The sequence below is a fragment of the Diplotaxodon limnothrissa genome, linkage group LG14 (genome assembly GCF_057381915.1).
Source record: "Diplotaxodon limnothrissa isolate DT_005_m linkage group LG14, D_limnothrissa_male_GT1.1, whole genome shotgun sequence".
NCBI classification, from domain to species: domain Eukaryota; kingdom Metazoa; phylum Chordata; class Actinopteri; order Cichliformes; family Cichlidae; genus Diplotaxodon; species Diplotaxodon limnothrissa.
Window position 1 is genome coordinate 18,293,379 of NC_140609.1, and position 23,412 is coordinate 18,316,790.

General features: G+C 42.7%; 1 protein-coding gene across 3 annotated transcripts in view; it reads right to left on the bottom strand.

The window, feature by feature from the left end:
- The window catches only part of ets1 (ETS proto-oncogene 1, transcription factor), a 35,173-nt gene extending 12,890 nt beyond the window's left edge, over positions 1-22,283 (bottom strand). For 2 of the 3 annotated variants that reach the window (XM_085370587.1, XM_085370586.1), the window contains exons 1-3: positions 22,226-22,283; positions 20,500-20,576; positions 16,914-17,061 (exon numbers count right to left, since the gene is read on the bottom strand). In XM_085370587.1, the coding sequence (XP_085226713.1) occupies positions 16,914-17,061; positions 20,500-20,568 (217 nt within the window). In that variant the 5' untranslated portion in view covers positions 20,569-20,576; positions 22,226-22,283. Of the gene's footprint in view, positions 1-8,842; positions 9,216-16,913; positions 17,062-20,499; positions 20,577-22,225 lie in introns of those variants that run through there. The other variant, XM_085370589.1, reaches the window with a different exon arrangement.
- Positions 22,284-23,412: the final 1,129 nt, after the last annotated feature.

Here is a 23,412-nt window from a genome sequence, read left to right on the forward strand (position 1 = left end):
AGTTTCTACTGAGCTCGTTTTGCTTTTAAGTAGTGTTGGTAATGCAGAGAGGTACATGTTGCAAATGGCTGCAAACTGAGATGTGACCGGGGCTCAGACAGTCTGTGCTTTGATGTGAAAGCAAAGGCAAAATGTGGCAGTTTATTTAAGCTGGCTCAAGTGGAGTTTGTCTGCACTTTCAAACCGCTTACACCCCTCCCTCCACACCGCTTTTATCAACCCATCCGCACCGCGTACTTGCCCACACAGACTTGAACCCACTTTAGCACTAAATCTTCCATCAAAGACACTTAACACTACAGTGCATGAGAACTAACATTAGACACTAGAGAGAGTAAAAAGAAAAATGTGAACCCCGTCTACAAAGCATATCATTATTGGGTTGTTTTAATACTTCTTGAAATCCTGCTCAGGCTCTAATTCAAACCACAAACACAATTTAAAAAAAAGAAGAAGGTTGACTGTCAGGTGACAGTCAAATAGTGTGTTTTGTGTACATACACTACTTTGTTGTAAATTTTTCTTTTTGATCTGAGCTGATCTCCTAAAAACATGATGCAGAATGTTCAGCAAGGCTGAAAGGAGAACGCTAAACGTAACAGTGAAGTGATAATAGAGCAGTCTCCATGGTGAATGATCCATATGAAAGTTATCTGCGGCAGTGCTAATGTACAATGTGCATCCATTAGCGAGAGAGGCGAGCTTGGATCTAGACAGTCTCGAGTAAATGATGAAGTCCTGATACGATTTCAATGCCTGCGAGCCCCATTAGATAGAGAACGGTCAGTATGTACTGAGAGCTAGAGCATCCACTAGTCATCACTTTCCACATTAGACTGTGTGGGTCTGTCCGCAAAATGAGTCCCATCCACTTAGCTCATGAAATGTGGGAATGGATGTAAATCACAGGCAACATTATGGCATTTCACTGACAAGTATCTGACTTAAAAGAAGAGAAAAAAAGAAAAAGAGCTTCTGCAGCAAAATGTACAAAATGAAACCAATTTTACTAATGAGGTAAAAACCATATTAAGTTCATCTATGCTAAGAATCACTGACGAATTGAGACTGATGTTTAGTCTAGATTACAGTAAAAGGTATTGATTAGCCACTCTCCTCTTGCCATGAAATGAGTAATGGACAAGCTACTGAGTGCGACGACGATATTTCCCCCAGGGGTTCTCGCTGAGGCTGTTCCACCTTTACTGCTCTGCCCTTGTGAGCAAGGCCCAACCCAACTTTAGACAGAGGTACTTCTTTGGCACCTCAGGCTGTTAAAGTGACTCATATAAACACACATATACATATACACACCAAATTAGTGGCCGTCTTTGCCTGTGCGCCAGAGCGTGGGTGTGAAATTGGGATTTTCACAGCCAGGGCCAAAGTCTATTGGGCTGGAATAGGCACGGATGGGCAGGGCGGGACAGGGCTGGGGAAGATAGCAAGAAAGCATCTTGGGTGGGTGATGGGTGACTGAGTTGGGTGAGGGGTGGGCAAAAAAAAAAAAAGAGCGAGAGAGAGAGAGCGAAACCAATGAATGGGAGGTTTCATAAAGCTCCCTCTCTTCTCCTTGTCTGTGGCATGACATCACAGTGGGATCGGTGCCATCTCCCAGCCTCTGGCGGAGAGTCAGTTCATTCATAAAGCCTGGACTGCTGCCTCTGCTCCGAATGATGCAATGATACAACAGAGCAGGCAACCAGACCCAACAAATAAGGGACAATATGCTTTCTATCATGCGATTGAGCTATAAATAGGCCTATAGTTTATGAGTGGGTGTGTGTTGGTGTGAGGAAGCAAGATCGGACTGTGAATAAAAAAATAAGGACAAGATCTGAAAGGTTAAATCAAAGCTGGGCTTTTGATAGCCTTTGTCAATAGCAAGGAGCCAGTACTTAGGACTGCATAGCCGTTTATTTATATCAGATTGTGGCAATTTGGGTATCCCGCTATTCGCACATCTTAGCACATTGGGGGGGGACGTCTTTATAAAGATCTGCATAAGTCCATTTCCTGTGGCTGAGTTGCCACTTCCTGTGGGAGGTGAGGTGAATTGAGGGTTCGGGTGAGGGTTAAAACATTTCATAACAACCACTATGGGCTTATACCCTTCTTGATTATCCCTACATGCACACACGTACATATTAAACAGGATTACGGCAAGCTGTGAGGAAAAAAAACAGGAGCTCCTGGTTAATAGTTAAGAGCTTATAATTAGTTCTTCAAGGCAGACCAGCCCACAGCTGACCAGAGGTGACAGGAGTATGTGAGAACGCCTTTGATGGAGATACATATCTAGACCCCCGGTCTGCAAAAGCAGGGTCATAAACTCGGCTGGTATGAAGGGGACCCATTCAGCACCACAGAGTGATAAAGTGGTGACTGAAGGCTGCAGTGGAGCAAAAGGAGAAGAACGGGGTGGCGGTCTGGTTTTAAGAGGGCTGCTTGTTCAGTCAGCCAGACTGTTTAAATTTCCATCTCAATGCCAAGAAACCAGGAATTGAAGTGTATGCAAGGCGATGAAGCCGGCCAGACCGGCAGCAGACCTTAGCATGCTTCGAAGCAGGACAACGTCAGGCTGAAGTCCTCCCACGCGCAAACCAGTACAATCCCACCATCACAGGCAGCAGTGCTGAATAACTAGTTTTATTCTTAGATCTTCACCACTGCCTTCTGGCTGCCCTCCTGAAACACAAGCCTGTGGTGGTGTAAAGCTGCTGTACGGGACAAGCCTAGTATTGCTGACATCTGTCTTTGGCCATGAAAATAGAGTTGCCCAGGATCATCACCACCACAGACACACTGGCTACTGAAGCAGACAATAAGTCAGACTAATACCCCATAGCTGCCTTTCTGTCTTTCTTTCCTCCACTCCCTCCTTCTCTGAAATCATATTAGCCCATGATGTGAAAGTGCATTAACGCTACTGTTTATGCTATGGCCTCGGTGCTTGATATGACATTCACTTTGATCCACGCCATCACCAAGAGACACTTAACATTATTTTTCTTTTTTTTCTTTTTTTTTTGCTAAAAGCTTGTTAGAAATTCTGTCCTAGAAAAAAAAAAATAAAAAAATAAAGAGCTTTCAGTAGGATTTGGCTCCTTGCTGCAACTTTAACTGGCTAAAAGCTGCACTGGTCTGTCTTTAACAGTGTGAAAAGGTCTGTTTTTACTTACTTAGTCCAATAAGATCAGTTCATCTTGTTTTATGCATCAGTGCATAGTGGAGAAAAAAAAAAGGGGGGAGGGGGGGGGGGGGGGGGGGGTTGACAGGGAAGTGCTACAGTCCAGAGTGCAGGTGGCGCTAGCCTAGCCATGTCCAGGCTCCATTGCTGTTATAAACAGACATGGGATGCTCTGGAGGAACTGTTTAGGCGTTAAACCAAACACACGACATATCTGACAAACAGTTTACTTTCTGTGTTGCATTTTTTCCACAAAACATGGTGCCTGCCCCATTTTTAGTCCAAATTGATACATTCCGCAATCGGGTTCCTGATACACGCACGATTCATGTGGGACAGTATAAAGATGCACGTTCACACACTTGGATGGAGCCGTCTGCAACACAACCATGCTTACGGTTTGCAACATGTATGCTTGTAACGGTTGGGTCCAATTAGACATCATACATATACACATGTAAGAAGACTGTTGCTTGTTAGACGGCGAACTTTGGGCGGCAGATGGATACTTCATAAATAAATTCTCCCAAGACCGCCATGTTTTCATGTTGCATGCCTCGCATTCCACCTCTGTTTTACAATCGCCAATGTGCTTCTCACAGCTTTCTTGTTTTCCTCTAATGCGACCAAAAATGACTCGCGGTCTGAGTGGCAAAATGGTCTCAGCTCAAGAAGATGAATCGCTCTTCTATTTTGGGCTCCGTGTCAGCTCCACAGCTAATAGGAGCGTAAAACATCTGGCCACATCTTTCTTCCTTTATCTTTTTTATAAAGATATGCACGCTTTTCACGATGCTGTGAAACTTCTCAGGTTTGGCTGACTGTACTGATTGAAAGATTTAAACTAGGATTTTGATAGCTGGAAAGTTACAACTCAGGGTTTTGCAATACGAGATGGAAGTGATTTCAAAAAACATGAGACTAACGTTGCAGTTGTGTAAACTGGTGCTCGAAATATCTTATCTCACTCTCTTTAGTTCTCTCTCTTAAACACACACTCACATAGACAAGCATACATAGACAGGGTGTGACTCATTTAGTCAAAGGATGACTGGACGTACGGGGATATCGTGCTGCTTCATTTGACAATGTGACTGGTCATGATTAAAGCAATGACCAGATCTTGTAAAATTCCTGCTGGTGATTCAAAATGTGGTCACAGTTACCTTGAAACCACACATAAAACAAATACACGTTGCAGAGCAACAAAGAAGTGTCTGCAATAAGAACTTACGTGAAGCAAAAATAACAATGGTCTACACTCCCAATTTCTACGACAAAATAACAGTGATGAAATGTTTAATACAAAAAAAAGTACTTTAACTAACACAGCCCATAAAACACACACTCTGGACATATGTCTTCCATTTGACTGTGTCGCTCATTACAGGCATCGCAGAATCATACTTAAACGCCAAGCAAACACCACCCCTCTCTGTCATCTGTTGCTTTGGCGGGCTGGTCGATCTACATACATCTGACGCTGTGGGTCTGATATGGGCACACTCGGTGGCTGTGCCCCATTTGCTCACCTGATTACAAAAGCAGCATGCTATGCACACCAACTCCGAAAACAGGTGTTGTGAAGCAAGCATAGACAAAAGAGAAGAAAGTGAGCACAATGTAGAGCACACGCCGAGCAAAATAAGTTATCCGACTTCGTTGTGGACAGCCGAACATCTGCACTGAAACAAACCGTCTACCTTTAAAGACAGTGGACTGATCCCCAAAGCAGGCGTGTTCCTAAACCGGCCAAGTTTCCATTTTATTATAGGAAACACAGCTACTAAATGTGGAAATATAAAACAGAAACTCTGTGAAAAAAAAGATTTTCACGACAATGTAGAGATCCGTGGGCAGTTGTTGAAGGCCTTTCTGGACAGTGAAAAGCTAGTCAGGGTTCCCCGTCATACTAGTAATGAGGGGCAGAGGACTGTGATAGCTGTAAGCTAATCAACACCGGCGCATAGCCAGTGGCGTGTGGTGTAGCAGGCGTCTAGTCCCATGACTCAGGGATTACAAACTAGGAATGACTGGGGATGGGACAAAGTGCATTCACCGGGAACTCACTACAGTATATACCACATCAAGGGCATGAGAGAAACTCATGTGGCCAACAGAAAGACATTGAAACAGAGGGAGAAAGGGAAAGGAGGGGGGAAGAATGCTAGTGGAGGAATTGAGTCAGTGGGTGGGTGAATGACTGAAAAGAGTAACAAAAAATGCTTGTTAATGCTTTCTGTTCCTCTCTCCTTTGCTTTGGTTGTCGGTGTTTTTATGTAATGCAAATAAAATCAGAAGCTGCGAGAAAGGCATTCTAGCCTTTGTGATCTCTTTTGCTTTTATAGCCATTTACTGTAGCCTCATTGGCCACACCTTGGTAGCTCCTCAACCCCTTACTCACCATATGCTTATTATTTAGTCGACTGCTGTCTGTGGAGCTAGCACGCCTTTTTTATGACTAAGCTTTATAAGCAAATATTAAGGTGTGTAGTCACGAGGGAAGCATCAAGAAAGACCCACGCACCATAACGGTTTTATGTTTCTATGGGCAACGCAACAGATGTAGGAACCAGTGAATGGTTGGCTGACTGGATGCGGGAATAACCCATTTAATGAAACAAAGTGGCACCACTGTGCAACACTGAAAAGAAAGAAAGAAAGAAAGAAAGAAAGAAAGAAAGAAAGAAAGAAAGAAAGAAAGAGTCATTGTGAAAGCCAAATTGTCACAGGGAGTCCCATTGAGCAAACTGATATCTGTTGCCCTCTAGGGACAGTCGAATCCCATTCAAATGAAACCTCATGTTAAGTAGGTGAGGCTGGACTAAAGTTTTGATCTCACAAACTAGATAGTTCGACACGCCAGACATCAGAAGAAAAACTGACCCGTTTGCTCTGTTTGGCCCAGTTCATTGACAGACCACATCAAGAGAAGCACAGATCACCCAAACAGTGTTTGCACAGCTGCTAGCCAGCCACGCACACTCAAACACTGGCATATATTACACTGTGCTACTCAAGCAGTGCTGTCACAAACGCACTAAAGAAAGAAAAAAAAAAAAAAAACTTATGTAACTCCCTCATTCCTGACTCAAGCTACTACTCCTCTCCACAGTGCACCAACATGAGAGGAACCATGAAAGAGAAAGTAGGTGAAGTCCTTCTATGAGTCTACTGTTTTTGCCATGGCCTGTATGTGCTTGTGCATCTGCTGCCTTTTTTAAAGTGTGGATTTGGATGCCATATAAGGTCTCTCGGAAGAAACGTCAGAACTGCCAGTTACAACAAAGTGCAGCATTTTTGATCAGATAAACCTGAACCTTGCCAAAGCTATTTCTATGCTTCTATGCATACCACCCAGCAGGGCATATTCACAAAACATTCCTGTCTTTCACTGAACCTCGACCTTCAGGCCTGGCAGAGACATAAACAAAACAGGGACTGCTCATTCAGGTCTAAAAACTGTATTGTAAATAATTAACTCTGTTGAATATTAAATCCATCACTGGGCAGCCATAATAAATGTTTCTCAAATGTACTACAATGCGCCTGGTGAGGTAATGTTCTACACTATCTTTCAAATTAGTCTCTGTAGAAGTTTCCTCGTGGCTAGAGAGTGCTTTCAGCAACAACAACCCCACCGGCTGGGTCACAACAAAGTAAGCTTGGGGTGCTTCGAAGTGAATCCCATAACAGTGAAGTAAGCAGTGTTATTTTGGGTTTACCTCTGCGCGAATGACTTTTAAAGAGTTACCTCTGCTGTCACTTCCGTCAAAAAAAGAAAACAAACAAAAGAGCAAGGTGGGCTAGAAACCACTTAAGACTGTTAGCAGGGTGTGCATGCATGTGCAGTGTGTGACTGCAGGTGTTATTCAAAACAATGCCATAGACCTGACGGGGCTAAAGCTGAGCTGCCATCACCACTTGCTGCAGAGGTGCTTCTCACAGTAACAGTCCAAGAACTTGACCTGTGTGGACTACTTTCTTTCAGTAAGCTGTAAGCAAAGGGCAAGTGCAACTTGGTCATGCCTTTAAATTTGTTATTTCTTATCAGGCTGAAGAACAGCCTTGGCCATTGGTAGTACATCTATCTTGCGACTATGGTAACACCAAGAAGTAAACAAGAACAGTGTGCGTGAGTGTGTGCGTGTATGCATGCGAGAGGGAGGTGAAGAAAGGATGTGTTTGTGTGAAGTTGTGAACTGCTCCTTGGCAGGCTTGGCTTGACCTGAGTGCACCCAACTTAGCGTAAGTAGGAGCGAGAGTTGCGAAATGCTTTTGCAAGATTGTGCTACGCTTTGGCAACAATTCTGCAGCTGTCAGCAGAATTTGCGACTTTTGTGTGATGTGCATGTATGAATCTATGCTCTGCAGGTATTGACAGCAGGGAGAAGGCGGTTAATGTGGTGAGTCACAGCCCCTTAGTGGGTCAGCACTAGCAATTAGTATCAGATTTCCATGATGCATCACTGCTGCTTGCTACTCTGCTAATAGGTTCTCTGCACCTGAACTGCAAAAGCACAGGGGGATTGGTTAATGTAAAAAGCTGCTGAATGCAAATCCTGCAAACGTGCCACCATATGCTATGAAAAAAAAAGATAAAGAGAGAAGTGAAACCACGCAAAGGTTTAAACCCCAACACGAAAACAGCTTACAGTTGCGGCCTCCCCTGCCTGCGCCCTGGACTACCCCTGGAGTGATCCAAAGGGTTCTGGGCAGTGGAGTTAAGAGAGAGGCAAGCCTCAGCACTGCAGATTCATCACCTCAGCCTGCCTCTCCTGATTTCTGGAAAGTCAGTTTCAGCCACTAAAGGAGGAGGTGGTGGGGAGGGAGGCAGAGAAGAAAGGGAGAAAGAGGAGGCAGTTTGGTTGGTGGGTGAGGGGAGGGGAGGGGGTTATTAGGCACCACTGCCTGTCTCCCATGCCGGCTGGGCAATATGCCTTGGATTTCTCCAGCATGGCATGGAATATATGGGTCAGTGTTAGGTGAGATCAAAGCAGGATTAGAGAGATAGGGTTACCATCTGTACAAAAAGAGGAAATGTGGCAAAACTTAACTCGGATAGCTGTTCATGCTTGAGATCATCAGAGAACTGTCATAAAAATACAGCGTGTCTTAAAGTGGCAGCTACACACATGCATAAACAGTAAAAGTCACACTGCTGTTTGCATGTACTAGTAAAAATTGCCAATGCTATGCAAAGCAGCATGCTTTGTGATGACTGATCATAAATGTAAAAAGTCCAGTGTCCTAACTTTTTTTTCATATTAGCACATCATCACATCTGAAACAGTCACACCTGTCAGAGCCGGATTTCTAGCAATACGGAGCACACACACACGCACGCATGCATGTATGCATACAGTACAGTCTATTGCAAGACTCTAGACCCTCAGGCATGATTTCATCTTTCTCAAGTCTTGCCTGTAGAGTCCAATATTGAGCAACCAGCAGCGCCTTCATCAAAGAAATGCGTTCAGGACGTTATGTCCCTCTCTCAGCTCATCTACTTGTTCTCGAGAATTAGCAGCGTGCTTTACTGTGAGCGTAATCCGGAGACAGCCGCTTGTGTTACAAAGAAACATTGAGGAGTAATGTACAGTAAGTCTCGTGTTAGCTGTCAAAGCGCTCAGAAGAGTTGAGATTACTCACCGTCCATTTTTTCAGCCTTTATGATTGTTAACGTCGGTTTCATATCGACAGCTGCCGTCATGATCATCAGATCAGCGTGAATTAATAACGCCGCCTCCCTCTTTAATTCTAACACCTCCAAAAGCGCAATATATTTCAAAGGAAAAAAAAAATCTTCTCCTCCTCCTCTGGCGTCCCGATCAGTTCTTGATTTTGTAAAAAAAATATATATTTATATATATATATAATATTCTCCTCTCACACTAAAAAAAAGAAATGGAAAAGAAAGAAACGATTCAGATTCTTTTACTCCTAACTTATCTTTCTCCCTCTCCGGTACACACACTCCCTCTTTTCCTCGTTCTTTCTTACTCACTCACTCACACACTCACTCACTTACTCCCTCCTCTGTATCTGTGGCTATGGGCGTTGCATTTGTGAAGAACCAGAGTGCGACGACAGAGAAGGGGGCGGTGACTGGGAATAACTTGCTAGCTGATTCACAATTCAATTACAAGGACCCCCCCCCCCCCCCCCCCCCCCCACCACCCCACACCCACCTCTTCCCTCTAGACACCCCCCCCCCCCACACACACACACACACACACACACACACACACACCATCTCATGTGAAAGCTGTTACCTGTGACCCCGAGCAGCCTACATACGTCATCGTACGCACTCGGCGCCTTGCTCTTGATGTTGAGAAACACGCTGGTGATTTGATGATGAACATTTTAAATATGTAAACACATATTTTTAAGAGAGACTAACGGAAAAAAACGTCTTTATCACCTAATTTAGCATGCCAAACCATTAGGAATGAATTAATGTTGATCTATAAATCAGAGTCTGAGTTATTAAATCAGAGTTATTAATGTGTGGAAATAGTATTTCTACTAAAATCTCAAAACAAATAAGCTATATAGCTGAGATGAAGTTACTAAGAGCTAAAAGAACCTGGACTGTCTCTGTCCTATATATTCTGTGGGTCCAGGCATCCTCATAACTTGTAACTCACCCTCATAAACACCTCAGAGTATTTCCTGTTCAGGTTGCAGAGATCAATAAAAGTCAGCCACGTCTGTGTTCTTTATGCTGCTGCAGCACAGTCATAACAAAGTTTGTCTTTACAAACAGTTGCCCTATTAACCTTTATTGAAAATGAAGATATAAAAATAAAATAAAAATAAGGCACAAAAGTAATGCGAGGTTTAGTTGTCTGGATGTTTAAATCGATCTGCATTACCGAGACCGTCAATGAAAATCTAGTTTGGGAAATGCAAACTGCTTTTTCTTTAGTTTTCTGCTCGCTTTTTTTTTTTTTTTATCTGCCAATAATCAGGAACAATGACCATGCCTCACTGGAAATTGAATCATGTATTTGTTCTGCTGCTGAAAAAGAATAAAGACAAAAGAAAGACTGGGCTTTTTGCCACAGTAGGACTCCACTCTTCACAAGCTACTACCATCAAGGAGCACCTCCCATGGCAACAGAAGCTGTAATAACAGATGATTCATTTTTAACCAGGTTTTGTAAGAAATTTAAAATGTAAATAATTTTCTTTAGAGCACATATCCCACAGCCAGCCCCATCTTAAGAAACCTAGTTAGAATGAATCAATGGTACATCCTATGATGCACATCCACACGATACATCTGCATGTCTTGTACACTTGTACGTCTAAATGGGACGATGTGGGAGGAGGCTGGGGAGCCAGGGATATTGATCATGCATGGATTTTTTTCAACTGGTGGTACTTCACCGACTCCATTAGCAGCCCTGGATCGGGTTTCATTGCCCTGATAGGAGCCTCATCTGTGAGGAGTGCTGGTGGGTTCTGCGGTGAGAAAAGCTGCCTCACCAGGGAGGGAGGGGGGCTTTAAAGTAGAGGGGGTGATGGAGGAGAAGAATGGAGGAAGAAACAGTAGCTCTCCAGCAGTCAGCACGTCGGTCTCTCAAACGCTCTGACTGAACCTCTTTGTCTTCTGTTAATGAACTCCCTTGTATCTGCTCTTAAAAGGACAGCCTGGGTCCTTTTGTGCCTAAGGGCAGCCATTTAGAGTTTAATGGTGTTGCTGACTAATATCTGGGCTGGTGACACTCTGGATGATTTTCACTTTGTTCCTGTCCATCTCTATTGATTTACATATTTTGTTAATATTTCATTTGATTTTAGTGATGAAACGTGCATACTAATTGGTAAACTAATATCTTAATAATAATCCTGTTAAAAAGTGATTACAAAAGCTCTTGAAATTCTTGGCTCCACTATGCATCTGAATATATTTATATTATGTTAGTACATTGTTGAGCTGTTTCTCAGAGCAGTGGCCATTGCCTGGTGTACAATGACCCTTAAAAGCAAGGCGAACAGCACTCTGACATGAGGAAAGGTTAAATGCTAAACAATCAGCTTCTCATCATCAGTCGTACAAGCTTATTATAACACAGTTTTGAACAATCTGAATTCCATAAGCAACTGCTAAAACAATTGTGTCATTTTCTTTTTAGCAATAAACATGAAACGATCGTCTCATGCATGTACAGTACCCCCAGGACACATGTCCTAGATCAAACAAGTTTTGGTTGCAGTGTCTCTTTTTCTTCACCTGGCAAATGCTGTTTCCATGGTTTTGACAGTTAGCTGCCTTCACTCATTTGTGTTGCTGTATAGCACCCCCGGCAAAAACAGCCTTCTCTCTCTCTCCTCGCTGCTGCTTGCTGTCAGTCTCTTACTGGCACATCTGTGCTTTCTGCCTGTCTATAATCCTCAGATGTAACCGTTGCACCTGCTACTTTTCACAGAGTTAACTGAAAGGTTATTTGATTTAGAGCAATCCATACAGCTGTCAAGTGATATTTGTCTTTGATGGCGGCACCCTCGCAGTAGTTGCAGGAGCCTTGGATGCTCTGAGGCTTTCGATGTTTGGCGTGTGCATTCTCACACATTTACAAACGCGAAGCCTTAAAAGATGACTGGGATAAAATCCCAAAGTCCCAGAGAATGTCTATGATCTGATGGGTATGGTATTTGCGTGAATAGAAGCCATTTAGCATGTAATCAGTCAGTCATTTATTTACAGCCATTCAAGCACACACACACACACACATATGGGACACGCACACACACACACACACAGGGCAGACAGTCAAACAGTAAAACAGTGGGGTCCTTGTGGCTTCTGTCTAACAGCTCAGTCTCAGCTCTATCTGTGGTGGATGCTGTCTGAAGGTGCCACAGGCTGGATGCACTCCTGCTGAGATCAGAGGGTTAGCTGGGACAGGAGTGCTGTGTCCCTGTATGTGTGAGTCTGTCTCTGCTCATAGATGTCTACTGTGCTTGTGCACATCTCTTTCTTATGCCTCGCATTCCAAAATCTTTTTCTTCCCGAATGTGTTTGTGCGCGTGCATGTGTTTTTGTGTGTATGTGTGTGCGCACACGCCGCTAAATTGTGTGGATGTAAAGTGCACTGGGAAAGTAGCAGGGCCTCCCTGAACAAAGGCTCAGCTCTTTGCTGAACAATTAGCTCCGCTAAAAAGGACATCTCTTCCTCCATTAGCGGCACCACGTGCCCCCCATCACTCCATTGTGCAGATAATTCAATTATCCCCACCCCCCTCCGCGTCTCTTTGCCTCCCAGACCTCCCTTTACTTGTCTTGCGTTCTTCTCCCTCCCTCCCTCCTCTCCATTATTAGCACAGTCTCGCAGTCTGCTAGTCCTCACAGCTAAAGGGATCATACATCAGTGTTACTCTATGTTTCATATGAAAAATGAAGGTTGTGTATCATAGTAAATAGCAACGCCCAAAGGAATGATCCACTCAGTTAAGAAACAAGCAGTTGTTGGATTCTTTTTTTTTTCCTTTGGTTAATTGTTGTATAAATTCAGTTTATATTAAAATGCTAAAGTGAGCAACTGACCATTAACTATTACAAAGAGGACTTGACTCAACAACCAACGCAAATTACGGGATACAGTTAGAGGAATTCACTTTTACCGCTACTGGTAAAGTACGCTCATTGTTATTAAAAGCTCTGCATATTGCTATGCTCATGACATAACCATTAAAACAATGGGAGGTCTATCACAGGATTCATTAAAGCACCACCTTTCCTGGTGAGCTGGCATCTGTTGCATCATCACCCCCGTCAGTGATTGCATGTCTTTCAGAACTGCATGTTCTCCTACTGAAGTGGTTTGTAATTAGTCACTGCGCTATCAAGAGGAACTTACCACACGAACACTTCCTAGAAATATGGCCTGTAGAACTCTGGGAAAGGGAAGTTTAAAAAATGATTGGTACTTAAAAGCAGAGCGTTTCCAAAGAGAGAATAAATAAATAAAATTACAACACTAACAGAGAAGAAAGCAATCATTTTTCAATCAGGGTACAATGCCAAAAGCTGTAGGTGAAAAGGGGAAAAATGCATTTCTGACGATCTCAAGTGATATTTTTAAAAAGCATTGGAGAAAATGGCTCATCAAAGGAGAAGAAGCAAAAAAATAATTTCAAGATTTCAGTTAACCAAAGCAGAACTTTGAATTATGGGATAGAGATTCCAGAGTGGCTCTATTGTAAACCGTGTCTCAGAAGCCTAATGTGGAAACTCATTCAAACGGTTCAGACATCTAAAAATAAAACTACAAATGTGCAGTGTAGTAGAAGCAGATGAACTCTTCACTATTTTTATTGACTTGCATTTCTTGCTTTAGCTCTATCACCATGCCATGCGCTTCAAATGTGCACAGTTGTGTAGCCCATTCCCCCGCAGTTGTCTGCCGCTTTTCCGTGTTTCCACTCTTGTTTTGTTTTATTGTTAGAGGGGGAAGTGTGCGCTGGCCTGATTAGTATCAATGTTTCCTCCTTTCCCATAACCCTCCAGACCCCCGCAGGCTGCCTGTTTACTTTTAGAAAATAAAAAATGGGCCTTCGCCCGTGAGGACGTGCCCCTCATCAGAGGCGAACCCCCCCCAACTCCACTCAAGACCCCACATCTTAGATCCTCCTCCCCTCATCTCTTCTCCTCCCACCACTGCAGTCCCACTTCTGTGACTTCTCTTTTTCCCTATCCATATTCTCTCCTAAAATTGTACTCCACCCCCCCCCCCCCCCCCCACCCCCAATCCCCCTCCTCTTGCAACTGTCCAGCTGTCAAATCACATCATATAAAACACAGGCCAATGGTCTCTGAGTGCCAGATCACAGCTGTGTCTGCGTGTACTAAATGGGAGTGCATGTTTAAATGTACAGTGAACTCAGGAGAGCCTGGGAGTGAATGTATGTGTGTGTGCGCCTCCCTGTATGTGTGTGTGTGTGCCTGTTTCACTGAATGGAAGGATGCTGTAATACAATACACACAAGAGTGCAGGGTGTGAATTTAATGAATGAATACGCGAGTGTGTATCACTCCAGGATGTTGGTGGAGCGTGTTTGCATGTGTGTGATTTCTGTGCCTGGATTTTGGTGAGATTGTGCAGAAATGCACCCTCACTCTTTTATTAGCACACACACACACACACACACACACACACACACACACACACACACACACACACACACACACGCATACTTAACTCACACATGCACATAAAGTGAATTTCCTCAGTGGGCGTTTGCAACAGATCCTTTGGTGTGAGTGTTGGAGAGTATAGAGTAGAGCTGGGTTAGTGTAAACATTACCATGTCATGGCTGTTGTCAGGAAGCAGTGTGTGTGACATTGGGCTCAGGGCCAAGCATGTAACATCCTAAATCCCTGCCTCACATCTGCTCTGTATCTTTTCTTTCTCACAGTAACACGTTTCATTTTAAACACACCCAGTCCATTCACAAGGGGAAAAATAGTGACTTCAGTTGCAAAATCAGGCTCTAACCACCTTAAAAGACACACAAAATATTTCATCCCAAATATCCAAGACAGACATGACATGTTTGTGTTTATATTTATAGCGCCAATGGATTTGTTACATGAATATACATAAAGAGGGGGGTTTACAGATGTGAAAAAATAACAGAATTTAAAACTGGCAAAACCTCAGTGGTCTGAAAAAGAACAAGTATGCGTTCAAATACGAGAAATCTCCAAAGCTCTGCTTGCACAGCACCAGAAACTTAAAATTGTTTGCACCTGTATTTCTAAGTCTACACAAATCGTTTGCGGGTATTCAGAATTTGCAAATGTGAAATTATTAAGAGAAGTTTCTCTTTGTTTTTTTCAGTTTGAAAGAAATGAGTCAAATCAACGGCTCGGGGTGTGGAGACTGTGTCAGAGATTATTGAGCAGCTTTTTGAGGTTAACGGCAACTCATAACAGCGTATGGTGGTAGGACAGAAACCAAAGCAGTTCTTATGACATTGCTGTTAAGAGCTAAATGACTCTAACCGCATCTCCAGGTGGCTCAAATGCTCTGAGACCTGCGGTCTCCATGGATTTTGGAGACGAGAACGAGAAAAGAAAAAAAAAAAAGAAGGTCAGCACTCGGTCATTTTTTTCCACTTAGCAATGTTTATGTCAATGGTTTAGCGCTGGGAGGAATGAAGTGAGTGCTCCAAAAGAGTGTGTCTCTGTAACAAACATCAGCAAATCCCATCAAATCCTGACTCCCTCTTGTACTGGCGTATGCAAGCATATGCACACACACACACGTACAAACACACACACACATACTCTCTCTCTCTCTCTCTCTCTCACACACACACACACACACACACACACACACACACACACACACACACACACACACACACACACACACACAAGCACTTAGCCCCCCTCCACCTCTCCAGAGACCAAACCAGAGGCTTGGGAAAAAGATGGCCGCCCTTTGGCCCCCTGTCTTGCCCCTGCATCCAGCTCAGGGAGGTGACGGAAGAAAGCCTGTGCCCCCCAGCACCCCTATCTTACTCCCGTGGCGTGTGTCCCAGTCCAACAGCATCAATCACTTTTGAGAAGTAGAAGAGGCCAGAGTCAAACGCAGGCAAATGCACTGGGAGGAATGTTCCAGTTTAAAATAAAACTAATTTGAAAAACAATGAACGAAAAAAAAAAACCTAGAAAGAGAGGGCTGTTAGAAGAAAAATGAAGAGCATTTGCCCCCAGAAACAGAGTGGGAGGAAGATAGAGAACGTAAGAGAGGGGGGTATGAGGGTATCTGGTAAAGGCATTGCCCTCAGGGTCAGCATCACCAACATCCCCCGTGCAGCAGACGCAGAACAACAGGCCAAGTTGAGACTCTGCACGCGTGCATGTGTGTGTGTGTATGTCCTTAAATGTGTGCAATACTGAAGTTGTGGAAACATAAATCTGTTCCACTTTGGGGTCTCTATTAATAGGAGCAACGCATGTCCACAGTGTAAATCATCACATTTTACTTTTGAAAGCTTGGTTTAAGGTTAGGTTGCGGGTTAGGGAAGATGACAATCAGGTTAGACCCTTGTCCTGAGCTCCCCTTTTCCCCATCTAGCATACAGCAGGGACTTTTTTCACATAACTGGAAATACTCAGTTTTATTTAAGCATTGATGCCTCCTTCATAGAGCCTATGCAGGCAGCTAAGCACAAGATGTCCACTCAGCTTGGTGTGAATTTTCCAGACAATTACCTTCACTATTCTGTACCTGGAAGATGATAAGTTAAAGGCTGTCAGCTCTGACTGAAACAGGCATCGGGGTTTGACATTCATGGTGACAATACATGTGTTAAAATAGCTTTATTGTGTTATAACAACAAAATGAGCAAGATTTGGTGTGCCATGATCGAAGAGATGAATCCATTTAGCATACAAACTCTTTTGGTTGCTCTTTGTTGTTGTAGTGCCGAATCACATACAAGAAGGAATAAAAAGGAGGCAAATTGTAATCTCTATTTTCTGACAGATTACCACTTCTGCATCTTGTGGTTTCATACAAGCTATGACAATGTTTCTATCAAGCAACTAAGGGTCTATTAGGAACATTAACATTTGATTGTAAAAGGTTAACTTGATCAAAACGCTATCACAATTAAAAATTGTTAAATTATGGGTCCTGGTTGAGAATCAGTTCATAAATACTACATACACTTGACATCAGACTGATGATTTCTTACCTGTAGGGCACATTTCACGTCCGTCCGGAACCTCCTGCAGGGGTATATCGTGAGGGTAAAGGGGCTGTGATGGGTAATACTGCTGATGAGGGTGAACCACACCTGGGTGCTGGGTCTGTGGGCCCATTGCCACACCTCCACTCTGCCTCTGGAGACAAAATGAACAATGGAGACAAAATTTAATTTGTAATCATTTATCCACAAGATGACAAACAGAATGTGCAGTTGCATGCATTCTCTGCATGCAACTGCTCATTCTTTCTTAAAAGAAATCTTTTTAAAAATCACCCAAACTTCACAAACGAGGGATGGGGACTTTTTATTTGATAAACATTAAATAAATCAGTTAGCAACACAAAATGTGGTATGGACTTAGTTTATGCCTCTAACATTAAGTTATACAGTCTTCCTAATTGGGATTTTGGTTATAGTGAGCTCAGATAGCATAGCTAATGAGGATGTATGTGGAAAATGCTCCTTTTAAAACTTCTGTAGTGTGTGAGTGTTAGAATAAAAGATATGGTCAGGGTTTAAAATCACCCAAAATCACTTGAACCCTTGAAGAACAAGAGGAAAAGCCTGTTGGTTAGTGTGCCTTTCCATTGAATAATTATGCAGCTAAATTTGATGTGTTAACCAATGAAAAATGTTAACGTATGAGCTTATCAATATAGCTGTCTGGTGGCTTTGTCCCAGAGTGTAACCTTGTATTTTGGAAACATTTTTTTCATTGTACTCACATACAGATAACCCCTGCAGCTAAATTTGACTCATTCAGTTTATCTTTGCTCTGTTGTTTTATCCTGCTTATCGCAGAACTGTTCACGTAAGAGGCTGCACTGGGGGGGAAGTCTAAAGTCAGCACTTGGCAGCAGGGCTAAAGAGATATAAAATTCTTTGAGGAAACAAGAGACAGTGGCGAAGAAGATAGCCATTTTTAGTAAATCAAAATCTAACTTTGACCACTCATGAAAAACATCAGGAAATAGCATTCTTTAAAACTGGCGTTTTTCTCACAGGCACATGACGGCTTATATAACTGGATATATAATTGGATATAACTACAGCATCCTATGATTTATGTCACATGTGTAAGTGACAGCCCCAGCAGACAGAGTGACTGGCAATCTGATAAGCAGCTCCTGTTTAAGCACTGCACCATTTATCAGTAGCTATCTAGTTTTATGGATGACTAACATGACCAAAGAATCGAGGAGGCCAGTTTACAAGGTTCTTGAGAGATTTGCATTTTCTATCAAGTCAGTCAGCAAAGGAGGGAAAGTTAGATAGGGAAGAAGGGAGCCACATGGAGGATTTATGGAGTAGACAGGCTGTCGCAGATACCAATGCAGATACCATCGACACCATAATATTCAGCTCATTCAGCTCATGTAGAACAACTTTAAATGTCGGGGTCAGCCTATATTTGGAGGAGCCTGCCTTTATAATGCATGCTTTTATATGGCCTACCTGTTATTTTAGGGACTAAAGTATTGGGAAATCTAATAGAAGTTTAGGGTCAAGTAATTTCTCAGGGGGACGACTACTGTCGACTACTGTAAATGAAAATTCATATATTTTGGATGTGGGGCTTGCAATGCTCACCATTTTTGAGTATAAGTATTAGCAGCATCCTGTTTGTTTTAATAATCTATGTGAAGCACATTGAGTTTATGTGTAGTGGAATGTGTGAAAATTACATTTTTTTTTCAAAACATTATACCTATTAATCAGTGAGAGCATGACATGCTTACTGTTGTTGCAGAACTGAATAGTCTTTGGTGTATAGGACTTCAGCATTCTTATATAGCATGTATGTGACGCAGTTAGATGTATTTTTGTGTTTGGCCTCACTCCAGTAATCCAGTTAGACCATTCCATGTACAGAAAGGCATAACTTTAGAATATTGCAACATATTTTGCAATATGGTGAAGAAATCTTACAGTGCACATGTAAAAACAACTGAAACGCCCACTGTTACAAGACGCTACATTTGTGTCACAATCAAACATATGCGCACTCAATTACCACCGAGTGGTTTTAAGAGGAAAGCCCTTGTCTATTGCTAGCAAACCAGGCAGATTTAATTAAACATACCTTTGTGTTACTTGAAATGTGGTCTATATAAGGGTTCTTAATATACTTAATACAAATGATGTGTTGTTAACAGGTTATAATTTTTTGCACTTTTGCTTTTCTGCAAAGACAAAATGTAAAGTTCCAAAAATAGCCGTGTCTGAAATCATACATCCATATGTCCACGCAAACAACTTGGAGTGCAAGAAAAGTGAGTTGCAAATTTAGATCCAAAATCTAAATTTGCAACTCATTTTTGAGTAAAACAATGAGTTTTCTTTGTACATTGTGGAGGTAATGAGTGATTCTGGGTACAGCCCCTGCAACCTGCTGCTGTTCACTCCATCCTTCATGTCTGGGGTTCTTTCATTGTGTTCATTATTTGCGTGAAAAAGATATGTAAAGAAAAGGATTAATTCAATGCATTACAAAAGGTAAGGTTACAAATGAAACTATTTGCATTTGTATCAATTTCATTTTCAACAAGCTGTGTGATTCTTTGAGTTTTTCTTTTTCTTTTTGCAGCTGTTTTCTGAATACTGCCTTTGTGAAATACATAGAACTTAGATATTGTCTTAAAGAGAGAAAAAAATATCAGAGCCTTTGCTTTTTGCTGATAATTTATGTAAATTCAAGAGAATAAAGCTACCGAGGTGACATGGGCTCACCTTTTGACCAAGCTGCCCTTGTATACAGTAGTCTCAATTTCAAAGGCAAGCCCCACCACCTGAGCCAATTAGGAAACAGGGAGAGGCATCATTCTGTGTTTTGTATTAGAACGGGGTGGGGTTGCCATTTGCATGTAACCTCAGTCTATTATCCTAATGTGCTGGCGCTCTGCATACAAATGGAGCCATTTATTTTGCAGCACACTGGCCTTCACCCTTCAAATGCTCACCTGACAGGAATCCCAATGTTCCCAGCAACTGTCTCTGACTTTGTATTCAGCACTACCATTTGGAAAGTGTTAAGGGTTCTTGCAAACACACTGCTGCAAAGCACAGTGCGGGTGGCTCAGCTGAGAAAAGTGCTGGTCTGCTGGGGTTGCCTGACTCCAGTTTGATTGGTTAGTGCCAAGGCTGGAGGCCTAGGTCTCATTATTTACAATATTACTTGCTAAAGAGAAGTACACAGTGCAGGCTTGTTGTGCAACACAGAGGAGCTCGAAAGGGCAATTTCACAGCCGTGTAGAGAATTGTCTTGTTCAACAGCTCTGTTTCCTAACTTTTGATGAAATCATGAGGAACAGCATGTACAGATACAGGCGCTTTTACTGCAAACCCTGGTGGAGTGAACTGAAAAAGAAATAGAGTATCCTCCTGTAAGGTGATGGAATCCAGAGTTGCTAATACACTGACAAGAACACCACTCTAATGCTCCTGCACACATTCCTGCACTGAGCAGTTTGCACACACACACAAACGCTCATTCGCTCACACTCGTGGACGGCTGTGTGGTAGGTAGCCGAGGCAGTCTTAACACAGAGATAATTTACGAGGGAGGTCTTACCAGTGTGCCCAGACGGTCACAGGGGTGAAGGGCTGGGTAGGAAGAAACTGGATCCATGTAGTAACTCATCACGGACACTGTGGACAGGAGAAGCAGGGCCTGCTGAAGGGATCAATGTACAAACAGTGCAGGCAGAGAGAGGCAGCCTATCCGTCACACGCTGTCTACACTTTGTGTGTGCAGGTCCGTGGTATATGTGCATGTATGCATAGGTGTGTGAGAGAGGAAAAGCTGGGAGAGGGAAGGGGGTCAAGAAGGAGACAAGATAATACAGGGAAATAGAAATTTGAGCTGTTTTTTTAATAATAATAATAATAATAATGGATTGGATTTATATAGCGCTTTTCAAGGCACCCAAAGCGCTTTACAATGCCACTATTCATTCACTCTCACATTCATACACTGGTGTAGGCAAGCTACAGTTGTAGCCACAGCTGCCCTGGGGCAGACTGACAGAAGCGAGGCTGCCATATCGCGCCATCGGCCCCTCTGGCCAACACCAGTAGGCAAGTAGGGTAAAGTGTCTTGCCCAGGGACACAACATCCTGTTTTCATGCCATTTTTTACATTTGTTTTTGATTTACAATATATATTTGCGTTACTTTATTTCTATTGACACGTAGTCAATCAATCAACATCTCACATTGCGCTACTTCATGGTTTAAGTCTGACAGGATGTTATTTTTTTAAGAAAATCTTGGTATGTTCTCAACAAAAATGAATTTCAGCTGATGTAAATCCATCCACTAAGGAACATTTCCACCACTTCTTCCACTATCTTCCTCCCTCCCATTACACCAGTCTGCCTCCTCCTTTCATCTACCTCGCTTCTTCCTCCTCTTCTCCTTCACCCTCCTTCCTCCTCCTCCTCTCCTTGCCGCCCTCCTCCACGCTTCTGCTTATCACTTAACATTGTTTACTCAAAGCAGCACCAACAAAAGAGACTGAAAAGTGAACTGAAGGACTGCATTAGAGGTGGGTTGTGATATGGGCAGTGTTGTGTTTCATACAGGTCTCATCTTCGTCACATTCATATGTTAAGCAATTTGGCATTTCTAGTCTGTGGCAGCTGCTGACAGAAAGATGTGCAGCCGCTCAATGCTTGCAGATGTTCGGCATATCAAAAATAAATAAATAAATAAATTTAAAAAAAAGATTCAAATGCTTTTATTCCCGTAGAAAGAAAAAAATAGCACAAAGTGAATAATTACTTCTGTCAATCAAACGCATGCCTTACTTTTAGCCGTTCAAGTCTCTCTGATTTATTGAGAAAAAGGCAAAAAATCAATAAAAAAAATCAATAAATCACTGCTAGATAAAACATTCATATAGGTCTAACTCCACATTTAGTCATATGAAGAGATGCTATTTATATATGAAGCTACATTTCGGAGCTCTGTTAGAAATCAGTGTAAAGCCCGTTAATTGAAGGCAATTAGCAATCCTGAAGTTTCTCTTGTTCAGAGAAAATAAAATAAAACAAAAACGTGAAGGCAACTTTTTATGCGCAAAATAAGTAACGGTGGAACAGGTCGGAAACAACGCGTCACGCATTCGGAAGAATTCCTGACGGGAAAAAACTAAAACTTTAAAGCCAACACTTTCCCTCTCGTGGATCAAAGGAGCGACGAGCGCAGATAATAACAGCGTCTTCTTATTCTACCACTGACCTGTAAGAAGATGCAGAAAGAAAAGAAGAAGAAAAAAACAACAACTTTGCACTTACCGACTGCGGTGTTTAAAAGTTTCCTGTGAGCGCTGGACAGCTGAGTGTGACAGCTGAGCGGTGGACTGCAGAGATGCTGTACCTGCCTCGCAGCGAATCCCACGGAGGAAGAAATGATATGCACACTTTTAGTCCCTCCCTCAGTCCTACGGTGATCCTCTCCAAATCCAATTTTTCCTCTGTATGTAGTCTTTGGACTTCACATGTGGTTCACATGCAGCCACAGGTGTAAACTTGTAGAGAACCTGTGCTGCCATGTGTAGCTTTTCCTCTATTTTCAGTCAGCTTGTGTTTCAAAAGATTATAATATCTATATTCTCTTTCAGTAAATATAACAGTGTCATTTTTTTTTAGCTAAATTAGATTTAGGTTTGTTTATTTCCTTTTTCTTTTGGTTTGTTTGTTCCTCTTCCTCCATCAGAGTCATGACAGGGAGGAAACAGCAGGGAGGCAAAAAACAAAGGTTTTGACTATCATTGCAACTGTTGGCTTTCCTGTGATGTTGTCCTCTGACACCGTTGTTTGTCTGACATGCAATTTTTTCTCTCTCTCTCTCTTTAAAACAAGGATCTCAGATGTCTGAGCATGTGTGTCAAGCAGCAATTTTACATTCTTGTATTATCGTAACCTGGCACAGTATCCCAGACTTCTTAGATCTGGCATCGGCTGAAATTACCTTTTAAAGGAAACTGTGGCTGTTAGATCAGTTTGTCTTAGCAGAAAGCACCTGCATATTTATTTACTGTACATCACTGACCATCATATCATCCTCCAACCTTTAACTGCAAGCGTCGGCCGGTGCATGCGGGACACTGATTAAAGCAGTGGTAGGAACACTGACTGCTCTTCTGCGAAATGAGAAGCCCCCCACTACAAGGCAAAATCTACATCCACATGTTCTGATAGAGGATAGTGATAAGTAATCGAGATTGGGCAGTGTTATCTGTCTATTTGCTTATTCATTGCTGCATTTGTTTGCTTATTTCCACGCTGAAAACTCACAAGCTTTCCACAGCATTGCTCCCTAACAGCACCCCCCCCCCCCCCCCCCCCCCCACACACACACACACACATACTGCTTCTTCTCCCCTCTTCTCTCTCTCTATCAGCTCAGCACTCAACACTTGCGAGGCATCTGAAACACCTTGTGGCTCCATGATAATAGCGTGACCTCAGTGCCGCATTTG